Genomic DNA, 21,694 nt, shown 5'->3' on the forward strand with positions numbered 1-21,694 from the left:
ACCTTTAATTTAGGGATATGGGTGTTTTGCAAGACATGTTGCCTCCTAATGGTAAACACAAGTAACACTGAAATCCCTTCGTGGATGGCAGAGTTGTGAACCAGACAGAAAAAAACTCCTTTGACCTCCAAGTGTGACCGTGACCTTTGAGTAAGGGGTCTGGGTTTTGTGCATAGCATGTCATCTCATGCAGGGGGTGTGTGCAGGTAATATTTAAAACCTGTTTTGTATGACAGAGTTATGGACCAGACAGGAAAAAAAACCTACTGACCTTTAAACTCCAAGTGTGACCTTGACCTTTGGGCTAGGGTTCTGGGTGTTGTGCATGCCACGTTGTCTGATTATGGGGAACATTTATGCGAGGTAATATTGTAGTCCCTTGATGGATGAGAGAGTTCTGAACCAGACCCTGCTCATGCCATGATAACATTTGACGGCCAAGTGTGATCTTGACCTTTAAGCTAGGGGTCTGATAGTCGAGCATGACATATCACCTTATTATGGCAAGTTATATCAAAATCCCTTCATGTACTATTGAGATACAGACCAGACAGGGAAAAAGCCATGATGACCTTTGACCTCAGACTGTGACCTTGGAGCTAGGGGTCTGCGTTTTGCGCATGACAAAGTCTCATCATGGGAAACATTTGTGCCAAGTAATATTAAAATCCCTTGAATGACTGTTATGGACAGGATATGAAATAGCAGTTCAAGTCTTACCACAAGAGTTCATTAAATAGAAATGTGCATAAATACATTATCTTGTGTTGGAAAACAGACAAGTCAGATTATAAATACAAAATTAATACAAAATAAGCCTATCTAACCTTTGATCTCACATAGAACTACGACTTTTAATCAAAACATGACAAATGTTTAATATTGCATGTTCATTAGTTGTTCATTATTGTTAACATTTGTGGAAAGCTGTTTGAAAATAATTTTTCCAGGGGATTGGAGAGATAATACAGACCAGAATAAAATGTCTGACTTTTTATTTTTCATTTGACTTTTTATCTCGCCATCCAACCTTGACCTTGAACTGATGACTGAAAGTGTGGTGGTGAATGTCATCTCATAATGGTTAACATTTATGTTAAGTAATTTGAATATCCTTTGGGTGAAAGAGGTACAAAGGGGAGCAAAATTATCCCTACTTGTTTTTTTATCTGATGTGACATCAACCTTCCATCAACATTACTGAAAACTGTGTTCTGCAAATTGTCACTAACAAATTGTGGAAAGTTATTTAGTGGTCAAAAAGATACAGCGGACATGATTTGTGGTGGACAGACAAGTGGACCTCGTATGTCTCCCCTAAAATATTTGTGTGGGCAAGATTTATGACATACAGACTATTTCTCCTCCCTAAATTTTGGCCAGAAAATAATGAAAGTAAAGCCAGGCTTCAATGACCTGGACCTTCAGGCCACTGACTCTTAAAACATTAATATGTAAAGTCGAAAGCCGCATGTAAAATAATTTCTGACTTGTGAGTCAGGAAACAAAAATGTTAACAGATGGATGCATTACATAACATTTTTCTGTAACACAAATTACCAACAGTCTGATTAGTCTTAAATAGCACGTGTGGATAAAAAAAATCAGGTGACCTGAATTTCGCTTCGCGGTTAGATTTGAGTGAAGTTTTAAGTTCGAAAACGATGATTTTGCCCAAGTCGCCAACTAGCGAGAGCCCTGTAAGGAGGTATAAAATATAGGAAAAGACTTACAAAGATATCAAAAATAGAATAAAAATGGAACAGTTTCTGATAAATATGAATTTATTCAATATAAATGATAGCTTTATCACAAGCAAGACAAAAATACAAATATTAAACAATTCAAACACACTTTTCAAAAACCCCTCCAATTTCTGATGATTAAAGTATGTGTTTGGGCCATCAACAAGAGCTGTCACAGAAGACAGTGCACTCAGCTATTTCCGTGCTGGATAGTGAAATAGAGCATATCTGAGAAAGAGAGTACTTTCACTGGATAGCATATCAATGTGGATGATGATGTTGGAAGTAATTTATGCCAGATTCTAACACAATCCCCAGCAATTTAACAGCCTATACATGAATCGTAGATAAAGTATAGATGTTCTATTTCACCCAATAATTGTAACATACAATATTCTACTCTGCTTTCATTATATGCATTTTATATACTCATTTTTTACAGGGCTGAATGTTAGCAATACAAAATACATCAAATTTTCTGAGACTAAAGTTTATTTATTTAGAAGAAATATTCACCCATGAGAAAATGTTTGCATGTCTACCATTCTGATAACTTGCCTGTTCAACATCAGTGCCATCTGTCTGGTCGTTTCCCCGGGGCAGTTAATGTATGCACCATAAATGTCAACCACTATAAGAGTACCGTAAATAAGTTATAATCCAAGTTCCAATCACCTAGACTCCAGTGTTTACGTAGCATATACATAACTGAGCCGCGGCATGAGAAAACCAACATAGTGGCTTTGCGACCAGCATGGATCCAGACCAGCCTGCGCATCTGCGCAGTCTGGTCAGGATCCATGCTGTTCGCTAACAGTTTCTCCAATTCCAATAGGCTTTAAAAGCGAACAGCATGGAGCCTGACCAGACTGCGCGGATGGGCAGGCTGGTCTGGATCCATGCTGGTCACACACCCACTATGTTGGTTTTCCCATGGCACGGCTCATATGCTGAAATGCCCTGGTGTGTATTTTACTATTTGTGTATTCAAGTGTCATTTTAAGTCATGTGAACTATTTAAATTTCATAAACTTTAAGTACAGTATTTACTTCTGATTTCTTTTACATCAGATCCGAGACGTTGTTCAAAATAAAATATTCATAGATGCAACTACTTTACACTTCAATTATAAAGTACTAAATATGCAAAAATTAGGGTTTTGAATAGTATGCAAATTGTGGAAGAGGAACTTCCAAAACAGCTAGGTAGTATTTCCCAAAACATTAAGTTTTGTTTACATTTTAACTTTTCTGGTGGAAAAAAATCGTCTGGTATCACTTTTCCTTGACATCAGTAGCATAACAGTGCAATGTAGCATGAGTTATGTATACCAGTCTAATCCACTATGTTGTCTGGTCTAGGTTTTAGTCTCTTTTTAGTCTAGCTTTTATGGGGGATCACTTTAATTTTGTTTTCACAATTTTTATTTAGATATTAAGAAGTTACTTAAATTTTCTTGGATGAATTTACTTTAAAATGTCACTAAATTTTAAATGTTTGCCTCTATTAAAAGAAAATACAAAGAAACCATTGTTTTAATGCAGTGAAAAGAAACTTAATATGCTCGTGGCTGAAAATTGTTTGTTGACAAGTTCAAAGATGAACAAAATAACTGTGGCATGAAAATGTAAATGAGCCGTGCCATGAGAAAACCAACATAGTGGGTTTGCGACCAGCATGGATCCAGACCAGCCTGCGCATCCACGCAGTCTGGTCAGGATCCATGCTGTTCGCTTTCAAAGCCTATTGGAATTGGAGAAACTGTTAGCTAACAGCATGGATCCTGACCAGACTGCGCGGATGCGCAGGCTGGTCTGGATCCATGCTGTTCGCAAACCCACTATGTTGGTTTTCTCATGGCATGGCTCAAATGCAGTTGTAAATGTCTCAAAAATAATGTACTAATTACTTAGTTGAAAATACTTTTAACAATTAATACACAACCCATTTCTTCAATAAAATGAGTTTTTCTCAAAGAAGGCAGTCATCGCCCATGAATTTCCAAATTTGAAAGGCCAAGGTCTCTTCCCAATTGCCCAATGAAAAGCCCTGTAACCAAGGTGTTGACGCCGATGCAGGTAAGTAGGATAACTCTCCAAATATATCTCCGTATAGTCAAGCTAAAACTCACATAAATAGCCAAATAGCACATCACCATTCAACTGAAATATACATGTTAATGTCCAACAGACAAGCAATGTACAGCATTTTCCTATCAAAGCAAACTGTATGTAGATGGTACAGAACAATAACAGTAATAGAGTAGTAGCTCTCCAGAGTTTACAGTTAGTTAAACATCTATATTCTGGCTGTTGAAAATAAAACCATCATTATGCCATGACATAAATTGAAATATTTTTTCCTAGAAACATTTGTACCAACCAAAAAATCAGCTAACTACATTGAGCCTTACAATATATTATTCTTCATACTGAGAACAGTATTTGTTTTTCAAAGAGATAAATATGAGAAAATAAGAGGATTATGATGACTAATCCAAGTACCATTACTCCTTCTGACAAGATGAAGGTCACTAACAGATTAAGTCACTCTTAAACACAACTTAGTTGAAAAAAAATCAAAGTGATGTCTATCGAAAGTCATCAATTATAATTTCATTTCATATCAATTTTTAATACAGAAAAAGATAATTGATCTAAGAATAGTATTTTCCTTGGACTTTTTGGTAGGGTTTATAACAGGGGGCTTGACATTTTTGTCTTGTATGGTGAATGATTGCACCATATTATCTGAATGTCCATCTTAGCACAAAAAGTTCCTGTTTTCCCCTAAACCCGACTTTCCATCAGTGTTAATGTTACCCCATTTCACAAATACCAAGCTATTATTTTCCCCAACTTAACAAGCCTGTGAAAAAAAAACCTTCGAAAACTGAGGACATCTGACATTGCATCATAAACAAGATACAAGGAAGCTAGCATATTTACATTCATAATGCTGTGATACAAGCTTAAATTCAAGACTACAGAAAATAGTACTGAGATACATGTTTCCTTCATTATTACTAGAAGAAACTATAACGTCAAAACTGCAAGTCACTTTCATCATTTATCATGATGCACACTTAATGCCCTTCTACTCCCTTTTTCTATTTAAGAGCTAAACTGGCCGCTACTGACAGCACCAAAGGAGTGCTGATTTGACATCTTCCAAATTATTTCTTTGTTAATCTTTGTAATTAATGCAAACAAACTCCATGCAACATAATTCTTTATCAAAATATGTTCCATCCCTTGCTTCGTCTATGCTCAGCATTATTCAGGTTGAGCGTATCTTCTGCATTTTCCAAAATACTTAATGCTTGATCAATCAATGATTTCCAGTAGATTTTCTGTCTCATTTACAGGAAATTGCACAATATACACATATTTCACAGCCATACACAATCATTGAGTTTTCTTGTAAGCTACCATTGTATCTACTTTGTGTATTGTTGTTGTGAATGAGCGTAAGCGTACTTCTTCAGAATCAGTAACAAACTGTGGTCCAGACTCGCCCCAGGAATCGGGAACTTCCAGATCCTTGTCTGTATACACAAGTAGGTCAAAACTACCTGCAATACACATGAAATGTTTGTAACTGACCATTTTTCAGTAAATATTTACGCCTTATAATCATTTATTTCAATGGTTTCATAAATCTTCAAACCAGAATTACTACATGTGCATACTGAAGATGCTTAAACTACTATCTAACTACATATTAACGCTGGTTCAAGGGGACATTCAGCTTTTTAAAAAGAAGAAAAAAACGCCTGAAACACAGAGGATTTTTAAGACCCAATTTAAAAGCCATATAAATTTAATATTAGTCAAAGTATGAGGAAGTCTTCCATTTATTAACAAGAGGACCATGATGGTCCTGAATCGCTCACCTATCCCCACATGACCCAGTGTTGAACTGAGTATGACGTCGTTATTTCTATTATTTGACACAGTGACCTAGTTTTTGAGCACATGTGACCTAGATATCATCAAGATAAAAAATTCTGACCAATTTTCATGAAGATCCATTGAAAAATATGGCCTCTAGAGAGGTCACAAGGTTTTTCTATTATTTGACCTAATGACCTAGTTTTTGAAGGCACGTGACCCACTTTTAAACATGACCTAGATATCATCAAGGTGAACATTCTCACCAATTGTCATGAAGATCTCATGAAAAATATGGCCTCTAGAGAGGTCACAAGGTTTTTCTATTTTTCGACCTACTGACCTAGTTTTTGATCCCACGTGACCCAGTTTCGAACTTGACCTAGATATCATCAAGGCGAACATTCTGACCAATATTCATGAAGATCTCATGAAAAATATGGCCTCTAGAGAGGTCACAAGGTTTTTCTATTTTTAGACCTACTGACCTAGTTTTTGACCGCACTTGACCCAGTTTCGAATCTGACCTAGATATCATCAAGGTAAACATTCTGACCAATTTTCATGAAGTTCCATTGAGAAATATGGCCTCTAGAGAGGTCACAAGGTTTTTCTATTTTTAGACCTACTGACCTAGTTTTTGACCGCACGTGACCCAGTTTCGAACTTGACCTAGATATCATCAAGGTAAACATTCTGACCAATTTTCATGAAGATCCATTGAGAAATATGGCCTCTAGAGCGGTCACAAGGTTTTTCTATTTTTAGACCTACTGACCTAGTTTTTGACCCCACGTGACCCAGTTTCGAACTTGACCTAGATATCGTCAAGGTGAACATTCTGACCAATATTCATGAAGATCTCATGAAAAATATGGCCTCTAGAGAGGTCACAAGGTTTTTCTATTTTTAGAACTACTGACCTAGTTTTTAACCCCACGTGACCCAGTTTCGAACTTGACCTAGATATCATCAAGGTGAACATTCTGACCAACTTTCATGAAGATCCATTGAGAAATATGACCTCTAGAGATGTCACAAGGTTTTTCTATTTTTAGACCTACTGACCTAGTTTTTGACCCCATGTGACCCAGTTTCGAATCTGACCTAGATATCATCAAGGTGAACATTCTGACCAATATTCATGAAGATCTCATGAAAAATATGGCCTCTAGAGAGGTCACAAGGTTTTTCTATTTTTAGACCTACTGACCTAGTTTTTGAACCCACGTGACCCAGTTTCAAACTTGACCTAGATATCATCAAGGTGAACATTCTGACCAATTTTCATGAAGATCTTGTGAAAAATATGGCCTCTAGAGAGGTCACAAGGTTTTTCTATTTTTAGAAATACTGACCTAGTTTTGGACCGCATGTGACCCAGTTTCGAACTTGACCTAGATATCATCAAGATAAGCATTCTGACCAATTTTCATAAAGACCCCATGAAAAATGTGACCTCTAGAGTGGTCACAAGCAAAAGTTTACGCACGGACGCACGCACGGACGGACGGACGACGGACGCTGCGCGATCACAAAAGCTCACCTTGTCACTTTGTGACAGGTGAGCTAAAAATGAGAAGAATCTGATGTTTCATGCAGCAGATATATTCAATCACATATAGCAAAATAGCTTATTGCAAGCAAATTCAGTGAACTGGTATCCCCTTTTTGAATGGGATAAAGATTGAGGAAAAAGCATTCCCTGTCTGCAAAAAAGGACTAGTATTTTCAAAATGGATGTCAGTTTGGTCCAAATACCTCACTCCTTACTCAAATACTGAAATAGGTTACATACTTTTGATAAAAGTACACGATGAAATTAAGTTTGAATCAAATCCATTAAAAAATAAAGCTGTAGGGCAAGTGTATCAAAATTAACCAGAAATTCAATGTAAAAAGGGGCACAACTCTCAAAACAGTGGGTACAGGAGTTATAGCCCTTGTGTCATATCATGTGGGTGATGATGTGGGACAACTATTTTCAGTTTGAAACAAATCCATACAGTAATAACTGAGATAGAGCGAAAGTGCACCAAAATTTTAACCTGAAATTCTAAGTAAAAAGGGGGGATATTTCATAAAATACTGGTACAAGAGTTATGAACCTTATGCAATATGATGTGGGTGATGATGACAAATAACTATTGTAAGTTTGAAGCAAATCCATCATTTATTACAGAGATAAAGATAAATTGCATCAAAACTGTAAACAAGGTGTGGATGTGGAAGGACGCCTACACCAGGTCAAGTAGGATAGTTCTCCATATTCGAGCTAATAACTATTTATGTAATATGTTAATAAGTACAAAGGGCCATAAATCTTGTCTTCTACAAGCAATCTGACTTAAACATGCAGGGTCAAATTTCCATATAGCAGTTGACCTCTATCATGCTTTATTGATATTCTTCAAAACATGTCTAAAATATGAGTCCGGACAGACAGAAAATAAAATAAAACACTATTTATGTGATATATATCTGACTGAAACTTGCAAGGCCACATTTTCCTATTAGCAGTTAATATTCCTACCACGTTTTATTGAGATCCTGCAAACCAACTCTGAGATATGACTCCAGACAAGTAGAAAATGGAATATTTATTTATTTATTTTGTTGGGTTTAACGTCGCACCGACACAATTTTAGGTCATATGGCGACTTTCCAGCTTTTTAATGGTGGAGGAAGACCCCAGGTGCCCCTCCGTGCATAATTTCATCACGAGCGGGCACCTGGGTAGAACCACCAACATTCCGTAAGCCAGCTGGGTGGCTTCCTCACGTGAAGAATTCTACGCCCCAAATGAGGTTTCGAACCCACATCGATGAGGGGCAAATGGTTTGAAGTCAACGACTCTAACCACTCGGCCACGGAGGCCCCAGAAAATGGAATAAAAACACTATATATGTGATATATAACTATTGTCTGACATGATTCTGGGCGTACAGATGGAAAGTTAGACGGAAAAATGGATGGACTGACAAAACCATATTCCCTCTGCCTTTGGATGGGGATCAAAAATTGATACAAATTATTGAAAACTTAAAAGCGGTAAAGACATACAAGGTTCCTCTATAAGTGGCAGGAATGTTACAGAAGCAGTGATCTGTCGTATAACAGCTCGTATTTCTCCATTCACTTCCTTCTCTGACTTCTCACGAGGTTTGCTGAAATCAAAAGAATTTAAACACGAGTGCTTAAGCATTAGGTTAAACTAATGAAGTGTAACAGGGAGATTTTAAATTAATTCCATGCATATTTAGTTGAAATAGCACTGTGGTATTAACATTCACATGGCCTCAACAAACTACAGTCAAATGATAAATTTATGGAAATCACCTACCGGTACATCAGGGGAACTACATGGGCATGTAACTAAATTTGAAATTTCTAATACATCTCTCAGAGAAAGTTTTAATACACAGAGATTTAAAAATGCCTAGAGAAATTAACATTCTGGCATTAATGATGCCATTTTTGAAAATTTTACAGATCATGTAAGTAAATCATCAGAGGTTAAAAATTAGGTGAGACAGACTTGAGTAAGAAATCACTGCATTTCACTGTGATGGAACATAAACTGACTTTTTGTGCCATGCATACAGAACTTTACTGAAATGAAATCCCAATGTCTTAAGCATAATTATAAAATGTCCCAGTATAATCATTTGCTTTATTTCTTTTTTTTAACTGGGGTTAGACACACACTGACACAGCTAATTTTTCCAGATTTTGATAGCGGAGGTAGTCCCTAGGAGCCTCTTTAGGCATTCTTTCAGGTGCAAGTCAAAACAATGGAATTCCATAAGCCACCTGGATGGCTTCCTCACATGTAGAGTTCTACACCCAAAGCAAGGTTCTGAATCCATATCAGTGAGGGGAAAGTGATTCGAAGATGAACAAGAGCTGTCAGAGGACAGCAATACTCGGCTGTCATTTAAATTAAAACAATGAAACAGACATAAACATAACAAGAGCTGTCAGAGGACAGCAATACTCGGCTGTCATTTAAATTAAAACAATGAAACAGACATAAACATAACAAGAGCTGTCAGAGGACAGCAATACTCGGCTGTCATTTAAATTAAAACAATGAAACAGACATAAACATAACAAGAGCTGTCAGAGGACAGCAATACTCGGCTGTCATTTAAATTAAAACAATGAAACAGACATAAACATAACAAGAGCTGTCTGATGACAGCAATACTCGGCTGTCATTTAAATTAAAACAATGAAACAGACATAAACATAACAAGAGCTGTCTGATGACAGCAATACTCGGCTGTCATTTAAATTAAAACAATGAAACAGACATAAACATAACAAGAGCTGTCTGATGACAGCAATACTCGGCTGTCATTTAAATTAAAACAATGAAACAGACATAAACATAACAAGAGCTGTCTGAGGACAGCAATACTCGGCTGTCATTTAAATTAAAACAATGAAACAGACATAAACATAACAAGAGCTGTCTGAGGACAGCAATACTCGGCTGTCATTTAAATTAAAACAATGAAACAGACATAAACATAACAAGAGCTGTCAGAGGACAGCAACACTAGACTATTCAACAGCCTTGTCAATTGAATGAATATTAAAGTCGAAAAAAGGAGCATAATTTTGTAAAACTGCAAAGTAGAGTTATTGAACCTCTGTACTTCATGTCATATCATGACAGTGAACAAGTGTGTGAAGTTTCAATCCTTTCCCATTAGTGGGTACTGAGATACCAAAAATTTCTAAGTCAAAAAAGGGGCATAAAAAAAAGCAAACTAGAGTTATGGAACCTGCGCCATGTAAGTCAGTTTATCATACTCATAGTGAATAAGAGTGTAAAGTTTCAATCCATTCCCACAAGTGGTTACTGAGATACCAGCTTATATACAAAAACTTAACCAGATTGGGACGCTGACGCACGAGAGAGTCCAATAGCTCTACCTATTCTTTGAATAGTCCAGCTAAAAGGCTTAACCAAACTGGGATTCTGTCACCATCAAATGAGTGAGTGCAAAAGCTGTCTTTTCTATGAATAGCCAAGCTAAGAAAATGAATTTGTGTTCCCAGTTAGGAGACTTTCTGACAAGTCAACAAATATATGCCAAAAAATCAACATGTGTTACATTTATGAAAATTTGGTGCTGAAGTGAAGGATTAAGTCCTTTATTGCAAACATTATATTCAAGGGAGCTTATTTTCATGGAATTCATTTCATAAGGACAAATCCCTGTGAAAAAGTAAAATATCCATTCAAATTATATTTGAAATTAACCATTTTATGTTCCAAATAAAATATCATTTTTGTCAAAACCATGAAATTTTATGCCTATTTCACAATACCATAACTTAATTCAATGATGCATGGATCTGATTCAGAAAAAAATCCATAATTATGTTTTCTGGCTGTATATAAGATTTTTTAAAATCTTGACTGACCTATCAGTTAAGGCTGTTTTATCACACTCCACATCAAACTGCCATCGTTCCAACACTTCATTCGTGTTTAGACTTTTTATAACAACCACTAGCTTGTTTACAGTCATATTGAGAAGCCATTCTAAAATAGATGACATAAAGCAAATATTAAACTTAGCTGACAAAAGATCAAATTCAGAGATGATACTTTGTACAAAGTTAGCAAAGTACATTTTAACATGATCTGTAATTAGTATCTATCAAATCTGATTGCATCTTACAAAACTTGTGCCTAGTATGACTATGAAAACTTCATGCTTCTGTTACAATCTAGACAGAGCAAAAAAAACACTCTCTGTTTAACATATACATATGCTGTTACATTAGAATCTATATCTACTAATGTTGAAGCTATACAAATAACACTGTTCTTACAGCTGAAGATGCATTCAAAAATGTTTTTCATTAATCCTTACAGCATTCATGTTTAAAAGTTTACAATAATGACAGGTGACAACACCCCATTTTTCAGCTATCAGTGGCTTCCAGCCCAGTTCAGAGGAATCTGCCACACTTGTAGTGAAATTTTCTGCCCAATGGGTTTTCTGTATGCACATTTTATGCATTTTAGCACACTATTTCCAAATGCCCCCCTTAATGATTCTGATGGCATGCAAATTTTCATTCCCAGTCTAGTAACCGTAAGTAAGCACTGGTTCGTGCATCATTACAAATTAGAAATGATGATAATCAAGCTAAAAACTAAAACATGTGGGTGTGTATGATGGAATCTAAGAAACAATATGAGATATAAGTTGTGATTTATGGAAACTTCTTTTTTCCTTGTTGACAGGGTGGGGGAAGCCGAAAGTAGAGGCAATGGTTAGAACTGAAAGTGATGGATACCAGGACTAAGAAACCTTATATCTCAAACAGGGATAAGTGCAATAAATCTAACCAACACTCTTACAAAATATCTGACCCCAGTGACCTTAACCTTTTAGGTACCTGACCCTAAACCAAAAAGTTTCTGCCCCTTACTAAGATTAATCCTACTGTGATGTTTGATGATTATTGGGGCAGTAGTGAAGGTAGTATGAAACTGAGAAGCTTGTCATAAAAACTTTAACCAGCACGATTACAAAATGTGACCCCAGTTACTAGTACCTTAATCTTAAAGATACCCAACACTAAACTAATAGATGTCTGCCCCACTCAAAGAGAAAAAGAGTCAAGCTTAAAATGACCCCCTTGAACAGAAAATAAGTCCAAAGGCCAAATACAAAGTGGTCATGACCCTCTTTCAAAAATTAGGTGTTGCATCAACTAAACTGCCATACATCACACAAAAGAAAATGTACACAGTTTGCTTAAATGTTAAAGACGAGACACTAAGTATTTTGGACAGACTAAGAAACAGTGTGATTACTATTGTATGCCACTCTTTACTGGCATAAAAACCTTATACTTTCTTCACATGGTACCTTTAATTTGTGAGATAACTTGTGATAAGTATTTTTTGATGGCCTCATCTGTGCTGATTAGAAGGGTAAGCCCATATTTCTGTACCCTGGTGAAGGTTTCTGGTGGATAAATACCTCGCTGATACAGGATACTGTTTATACCATAGTCTGAAATACATGAAATAGGGGATTATTTTTTTATGAAGAATGTATATATTATAATGCAGTATAAAAATCCTAATGATCTGAGAGCAATTTTCTAAGTGTAAGTGGCCTATAGACTGCCCTACAAGGATGTTTGATGGACACAGATTATGGCAATTAAGAAATTTAAGACATTAAAAAGAAAAGATACAGAAAAAAATATACAAGTTTGAAAACAAGAAATATGAAAATTCCACAAAAACCAGCAGGTTTTCAAACTTTGCATCACAACAACAGGTTCTGTTAAACAAGAGCTATCCGTTGACAGCGCACTCAACTGTTCTAAGTATTGATGGAAGTATTGGGTCAAAATATTACCAAAGATTTTCAGACAAAAGAAGAAAAATAGATAAGACAAACAATGTACCTGTATTTGTGGCTTTCAATAAGTCTTGCACTATATGGCAATGTGTGACCATGATGGCAAGCAAGTGTTCAAAGTTTCAAAGCCATATATCAAACAGTTTAGACAAAATATGGAACTGTATGCGAAACTTAACCAATTTCTATGTCAAACAAGAGCTGTCTGTAAGACAGCAAATGCTCGACTATTCGAATTATTGTCCCAGAAGCAGGAATATTACCCTTAATGTTAGAATATCTATAGAGTTTCAATCCAGTATCTGCATTAGTTTTGGAGATAATAACTTGCTAGTCCAAATAATTGTACTTTGGAGTTGAATATCGTTATATTATTTTGACTTGTCGATATCCGCCTCCGAGTACAAACCAGAAAAGGTAAAGAATGTGGTAGCACTGTCCTCTTCTTTGCGTAAGTAACACCCAATGGAATCCGTTGGGCGGGAATTATGTTATAATAATGCAACGGATAAAAAAAACAAATACATACACAGAAAGCCTGTAATTTTTCCTTTTCAATGATGTATATATTACCGAGATTTCTTGAGAAAAATTCAAACTATGGCAGTTAAAAAAATGCCAAGGTTTAACACGAGTGTACTACATATTGGAAAATGGCCTATCACCGGTAAACACATTACTACACAAAGCCTTTTCATTGGTCACACCTCCGACCGCCATTACATGAAGACGACTGAAACGTTAAGGTTTAAATTTTTTACAACAGAAATTCTTGATAAATATGTCCTGTTCTTATGTTTTTTATTTACTATTTATGATTTAAAACAACAAGTAAGCAGTTAGGGCTAAAGAAAAATCATGACTACTGATAAACCGTAATTTCAGTTGACCACAGTTTCCACCACAGTTTTGATTGTTTCTGGTTGAGACCTCTAGGTAGACAACGTAAAATATCAAAATGTAAAATCAGTCTGCCCAAGGTCTCATTATTTAGACTAGTAACTTGCTTGCAAAACTTTAACCAGAAGTTTTATGTTCACATGGGACATAATTTGGCCAAAATGCATGTATGAGTTATGGAACTTGATGCTATAACCTAGTTTTATAACCCTGAAGATACAGTTTTTAAGTTAAATTTCAATTCAATATCTGCATTTGATTTGGAGATAGTAACTTGCATGCAAAACTTGAACCAGGATTTTCTTAGTCCAAAAGGATGCATAATTTGCCCAAAATACATGTCAGTTATGGGACTTGACCCAGTGAGGTTGGTAATTGACCTAGAAGAGAAAAAATGATTTACAGAGCTATATGCCTTTAAGTAATAGCTATATGATACAGCATGCCCACTCATTTTCAAAGTTGAGGGTACATGTACCCCCTGCTTTTGCAAAATAGGGGTACACTTCAAAATTTGGGGGTACACTACATGGCAGATCTGAAAATTTTCTATTTAAATTAACTACTGAAATTTGTATATTACATGTTTTTTTTTTTGTTTGCTTTTTTCATGCAGAACTCTCGTGGATGGGGTATAACAGATGAGATAATTTTAGGAAAAATTCAAATGTAAAATGTTTTTCCAAAGTTAAGATACGGAATTCTGAATCAAAAGACCCCTCCCTATATTATCAGAGCTCCAGATAAGCTTTTGGTGCAATTGGGTATTTACCCATCACTTTTTGTCTGAATTGGGTATTGGAAATTTGAATTGGGTAAAAATAATATCATTACCCAGCCTTTTCAGAAGTAACTGGGTATTTGCTAAAACCAATTGGATATTTTACCAATCTCGCACTAACAATTGAGTATTTTTTTGCATATAGTATACATGGTATATATCATTAAACAGGACTGACTAAGTATTTTAATGGCGCCCTTCAATGTTTAATACAAAAATGTATTTAAAATTGTAATGAATGTTTCATACTGTTGTTTTCTTTTTCACTTTTAATGCAGTCTGAGATCAGTTCATCCACAATATCCCGAACGATGTGGTCACCGCAATATGCATTCTCCCAAAAGATGTCATCCAGTATTGGTGACACTACATCGTCACAAACAGAACTGTCATTGTTGAACAGCAAAATATCCCACTAATTTGTTTGTTTGTGCTGCAACAATGTTTTTTCCTGCAACCTCTTTACATTTTATCGGCGTAAAATTGTTTACAAAGCGTCCAAATAACACCGATCAGCCGACTGAGTGGTCCTGTTATTTTTCCGATAAATTGCAACCTGTTCTGCAGTTACGTATAACCAGTCAGTCAAATCTAGCGTTAAAGTCTCGTACCCGTTCTAGTTATAATGAAAATGCGATACGCAAGCTATTTTTTACGAATTGGGTATTAGGAATTTTAACTGCGTTTCAGTACGCACACTGTATGAATTCAATTGGGTTTTCTGCAATTTTAATTGCGTAAATACGCAAATACGCAGCTTATCTGGAGCTCTGTATTATACTAAATATAAATATGTTTTCAGCAAGGTTCATGTATTCCCAATTTCGTGAACGGAACATGATTCGTCCGAAATAACATACAGTCAACTGAAGACTGGTAAAAATTGTTGATAAATAATAAATTCCCAAACTATTACAGATATGCAATGTGTATCAAAATTGCAGTTAAATATCGAAAAATAAAATACTGTTAACCTTTTGCTGAGTTTATTAAAACTGAAAAACCGTTTTGCGTTTCGTATCCATTCTTTTTTCAAATTTTTGCACACGACCCGTGTGACGTCCGACTAAAACATTTACCAAACCCCTCTATGCAGCTGACAATTACGCCGAGAATTCAGTGATGGAAACGAAATTATAATGTTCGTGGACCGGATCTGCGTTTTAGACCATACAAGCAACTGTCAAGTGCTCGATGAAATAAACAGCGATATGGCAGCTGAACTGGAGTTCCGAATCTCTGCGTGCATGTACCCCCAACAAGTGATTTTTCTGCGTGCATTTGATATTTTGTGCGTGATTCATGTACCGCAGTGCGTGAATGGGCATGCTGGATACTCAATTATTTGTGCCAGATTGGTGAAATAGCCAACTGATTTTAGCAAATACCCAATTACTTCTGAAAAGCCTTTACCCAATTCAGATTTCCAATACCCAATTCAGATAAAAAGTGATGGGTAAATACCCAATTGCATCAAAAGCTTATCTGGAGCTCTGTCATACATATGCCGCCTGTCTCGCGATGTAGTGGAAACGGGCAACGCTGATTGGCTATACGCCGCTATCGGTGACAAGCGAGTAACTCCGCCCACATGTTTTGCTCTCGAGTTAAATCTTGTGTATTCACAGGTTAACGTAATCAATTTTCATTGGGTCTCACTGCAGAAACATGCGTCCAGGGACTCCCAAGCTGCAATAAACACGCATATACCGGGACCAATTATGCTTACAGGGACGCCAATTTCGCCGTTTCCGAGAAGCCTGCTTAATTATTTTTTTCATTTTTAAAACAGCAGACACAATGTTTACATTTGTGTGTATTAACCTCTGAGGATTATGTTGCATGCAAAAATATACAAGCTATTTCCATAATAGCTCGAGAACACATGTATGTCGAGAACACCACTAAGGAGGCACTAAAGACCACTAACAGACTTGTGTTGGGTTAACCCTTTAGTGTCTGCCTACAGATCACGGGGTCCAGGGTTCGAGCCTCAGAAAAGACAGTGGTATTTTCTCTCCCAGGGTTTACTTTAGTATACGTAACTTGTGCCTGTGGCCTTCCAAATAATTTGCAATATCTAACCTCATTTTGCGGAATATAATTTCTCAACGAATAAACAAATAACGAAAATCACCAAAAAATTCTGCAACTGTTTCAGTCGAGCCCTTCAGAGTGATTGCATTCTTTGTTGCTGTAGCTGCCATCACAACTTTTTATGCCGAAATACCCTAAAAATGTTTATTTTTTCGTTCCAATTTCCCGCAGAAATCAAGCCGGCCGGTGCGGTGTTAAAAAACACTGTCATATTATCCACAACATTTTGTAGGTAGTGAACTTCTAAAGGCTAAACACCACTAAATCTGGTTGTTCTTTATTTCATATAAAATCCACTTACTTTTTATAACGTTTTTTCGACATTTTCTAGCATATATGATTTTCAGAGACTTATACAGTATTCACGTAAAGAACTATATCGCTACTATACAAAAACAAAAAGGGAAATGGGTGTTAACTTTTATATTAGAAAACTACAGTTCGTTAAATACAGCCTGCTGAATTTATACTCCTTGTCGCTTCTACTTATGTCTATCTACATCTACATCTGTACAACCAACAATCGTTTTCCGATTATGACTGGTCGGCGCTGTCAGAGAAACAGTTGTTAGAGAAATTTAGTATATTACAGTATTAAAAGTAAAAGATAAAAGGACAGTATGTTACAGCTGAAATAGGACAGAATGGAAGAATTACATAGTGACCAACGCCAGCCTCTGTGTAAAGATACTGCGGCTGGGTGGGGGGGGGGGGCTAGCTTTGACTGACGTGAGGAGGGAGTTCCAGAGACGGATGGTTCTAGGGAAATAAGAGTTAGCAAGGTATTGAGTGCTGGAATGAGGGATTAAGTAGTTAAGATTTCTAATGGAGGTCAGGTAACCTTGGTCAATTGCGACAGTCTGGGTCCTTATTTTGTAGAATAAAAGTAGTGAACAGTTTAACCTGCGAAACTGGAGAGTTTTCCATTATAGGGATTTCAACATTTCAGTAACACTGCTTGTGTAGTTGTAATCATTCATTACGTACCTAGCTGCTGACCTTTGGACCCGTTCAGATTTATGGGTGAAAGATTTCTGCCAGGGATGCCACACACTTGAACAGTATTCCAACTGGGGGCGGACGTAAGTGGTGTATGCGGCTTGTTAAACCTTTATGTTGTCTGTCTTGACATTTCTCTGAATAAATCGAAGGGAAGAGGTTGCCTTAGAGGTTATGTTCTCTATTTGTTGTGAACAGTTCAAATCATTGGTGATAGTTATTCCTAGATACTTAGCTGATGAGGTGGACTTTAACTCTGTGTTATGTGGGACTACTCTTCCTACTTAGAGGACTTCACATTTGTCAGGGTTAAATTCCATTTGCCAGGGTTAAATTCCATTTGCCAGACTCTTTCCAACCTTTCTAACTAATGGAGATCTTCTTGAAGGGATATGCTATCACTATTTGTTTGACTGTAAGGTAAACTATGGTGTCATCCACAAACATTCGGGATTTACATTTGACTGAGTCTGGCAAGTCGTTAATATATACTAAGAAAAGGCAGGGCCCAAGGACAGACCCCTGTGGAACTCCAGACAGGACTGGAAGTTCACTGGACAAGTGACCTTCAACTGCGACCTTCTGAGTACGATTGGAGTGGAAGGATTTGTCCCTGTTAGTTATTTGGGAACTAACACCTAGAGATTACAAGTAACTTGTAGGTTAACCTCAGATGGTCGACTTTGTCAAATGCCTTAGAAAAATCCATTACGATGGCGTCAGTTTGTTGGCCTTGTTCTAAGTTGTTATAAAGTTCCTGGACGAAATTAATAAGTTGAGTTACGCAACTATGACCCGACCTAAAACCATGTTGGCTGACAATGTTGTGTTTATCAAAGAAGGACATAAGATTTGAGACCACGATGTGCTCAAGGAGTTTGGACGCAATACAGGTCAGAGAAATTGGTCGATAGTTGCTGGGTTTTGATTTGAGACCTTTTTTAAAAAGCTGGTGCAACTGTTGCCTTTTTTCCAGTCTTTAGGGACAATGCCTGTATTTAGGGATAAATTGAAGATGTGACAAAGGACGGGAGCGATTTCCTGGTGAAGTTCCTAAAGAACACGGGGGGATATTTCATCCGGCCCCGACGCTTGATGTGGAGATAGACCAAGAATAAGTTTGTCAGCACCTTCTGGAGTTACATTTATTTGATCCATTAGGGAAGAAGGGGATGTTAACAGTTTGGAGCATAGATGTTTAAGGCTTAGGGGCTTAGGTGGGGAGAAGACTGATTCAACTTGTTTATTAAGGATATTTGCTGTGGCGACTGGATCAGTGTGGGTGATGCCATCTGATTTGAGAGGGGCTATGTCGACATTTTCTTTTTTGTTGTGTTTAATGTAGCTATAAAAATGTCTTATTACTATCGGATTGGGAATCATGGCTAAAGATGACATTTTCCATGTATGACCAATATGAGGATCTTATTTGCCTTTGTATATAGGATTTTAGGGACTTGAGTTTCTGGTGCTGTGCTTGCTTTGGGGATTTGCTAAGACTCATTTAAGCTGTCCTTAAATGAGTTCCCAGCCTCTTCAGGGTTTGTGTGGGCCTTACTAAGATAACTACTGCTAAACGATCGCATGTCTGATCTGATCCTATCCCAGTTAGTTTTCCGATAATGTTTTATTAGTCGCTTTGGCTGGATGGGTCGCCCTCTGTTTATTTTAACCTCATGAAATACTATGTTATGGTCAGAGGTTGCTAGGCCGGGAAGTGTCTTGACGAGGTGGACATGGGATGGGTGGGTGGTAAGGAAGAGGTCAAGGGTATTGGACAACCTGATTGGAACTTTTACCATCTGTTCCAAATTAAGGTGGGATAGTCTTTCCATAAAATCTTCATAGAGACTTCAGTTTTTACAATTTGGTTTTAGTGTTTCGTTGACCCAGTGGATATCAGGCATGTTGAAGTCTCCGAGGAGCCATATTATGCTATCCTTCGGGATTTTACTCAAGGATGTCCATAGTTCGGACAATGATAAATCATCAAGTTCATGTGGTTTATTGTATGCTCCAACAAAAATGTTTCTTATACCAGCTAGAGTTATTTTTGACCAGGTTATGTTAAGTTAGTTTTAAGATCATGTTGTTCTTGGCTGAGTAATGACTTGGAGATGGCAATCATTACACCCCACACCTATCGTCCCTACAGACACTATAGTTCAAGGTATCTGGAAAAATTTCAGAAGAACTGACGTCTGGTTTTAACCAGGTTTCAGTGAGACAGATAATATCAGGTTTGACTTGGTCAACCATTAGGTGCAAGTCAGGTATTTCATTCTCTACAGACCTACAATTGATGTTGAGAATAGTGAGACGCTCTGAATTATTGAGTTTAACCTTAGGGGACCTTGACTTAATTTTGGGGTTGCGGGTGGATGTTGCTTTTGGGGTTGGAGAAGCGTCTTGAAGAAAAGAGGAGTGGTCTACATTTGTACTGATATTATGATGATCATTAGTGAGGGGTGCATAATATGAATTATTACATACTCATTTAAAAACTCCGTTTAGTTTCAATGGAACCTGAAACGTCAATAGTTTTCCATTTTGACGTTCAAATTTCATATCGGGTGCGTGACGTCATTTGTGACGTCAGTTTCATGTATGCCGTCGCGTTTAAAAGTTCTTTAACGACGATATTTTCAATTTCACTCTGGCTTAATAACAAATTTGAATCATTTATATAATAATTTTAAATGTCGATGTGTATGTAATAAAATATTATTAGATTTGCATCGAGAAATATGCAATTGCATGAGTTCTACAGCGGAAAAATATTGCGCTCCTAAAGTCGCGCAGTATTTCAGCTGTAGAACTCATGCACATTTCTCGATATAAATCTAATAAACTATAAGTATCACTAAGACTATTAAGGGAATCAGTCAATGAAACTGAATAATTGGGAGAGCCGCATTGACAACAATACCAACTAAACTTTGAGTCTGGTTACCTGTTGTAAGTGGAATTACTTACACCTTCAGTCTGCATGATACCATGTTTCACAGTCATCACACAATATACCTTTCTGGGACCATGAGACATTTTCTGAGCACTTACCACAAGGATACTGGGTGCCACTGCAAGGACCTGGATTTGGTTCGATGTCTGAGATTTGACTGGCCAGTAGGCAGAACATATAAATCAGGGTTGATGTCTATGTTTTACTGTTTAGCAATCGTTAACGATTATGACTAGCAGGCGCGTTGTCAGGGATAGCTGTTAAAATAGTAAAAACACAAAGATAAAGTAAAATAACTATTTTATAGTCCAGATTAAAAGTAAAAGCAGGAAGTTGAATTAGAACTGATAAAAGGGTGGTAGCTGCCCAGCAAATATTTCTAAGCTGGGACTAGCTTGCAAAGACACAGGGAGTCTGTTCCACAGACTTATACTTCTGGGGGAAAAGGAGTTTGCGTGATAGTATACTTCTGGGAAAAAAGGAGTTTGCATGATAGTGTGTCTTTGAATACGGTATCAAATTGTCCAGGTTTCTAGTTCTTCTAAGGTGACTGTGGTCAACAAAAACAAGGTGTCGTTGGATCTTATACAACATAGTAACTGCACTGATCTTACGGCGTTGTTCTAGGGTTTGCCCGTTTAGTTCGTTTAACATTTTGGAAACACTACTGGTGTAACACCTTTACATAAGAAAAAGAGTACATTAGAGAAGGGAAATTACCGTCCTGTTAGTATATTACCTGCTGTCTCTAAAATATTTGAAAGAGCAATAAATACACAATTAACCCAGTTTTTTTACCAACATTTTAACACATATCTGTCAGCATTTAGATCAGATTATGGCTGTCAGACAACACTACTTCGACTTACTGAGGATTGGAAACGGGCATTAGATGCAAATAAATATATAG

The 21,694-nt window shown here is 36.9% G+C and overlaps 1 protein-coding gene across 1 annotated transcript; it reads right to left on the bottom strand.

The window, feature by feature from the left end:
- Positions 1-1,772: 1,772 nt before the first annotated feature.
- Positions 1,773-17,032, bottom strand: LOC123562876 (mitotic spindle assembly checkpoint protein MAD2A-like). The gene is made up of 5 exons (XM_045355468.2): positions 16,864-17,032; positions 12,542-12,688; positions 11,079-11,199; positions 8,703-8,806; positions 1,773-5,320 (listed from the first exon to the last, which is right to left on the bottom strand). The coding sequence occupies exons 1-5, from the start codon at positions 16,931-16,933 to the stop codon at positions 5,154-5,156; spliced, it is 609 nt and encodes a 202-aa protein (XP_045211403.1). The 5' UTR covers positions 16,934-17,032; the 3' UTR covers positions 1,773-5,153.
- Between the last annotated feature and the right edge of the window lie 4,662 nt (positions 17,033-21,694).

Source organism: Mercenaria mercenaria, chromosome 2 (genome assembly GCF_021730395.1).
Source record: "Mercenaria mercenaria strain notata chromosome 2, MADL_Memer_1, whole genome shotgun sequence".
In the NCBI taxonomy this organism is placed as follows: Eukaryota; Metazoa; Mollusca; class Bivalvia; order Venerida; family Veneridae; genus Mercenaria; species Mercenaria mercenaria.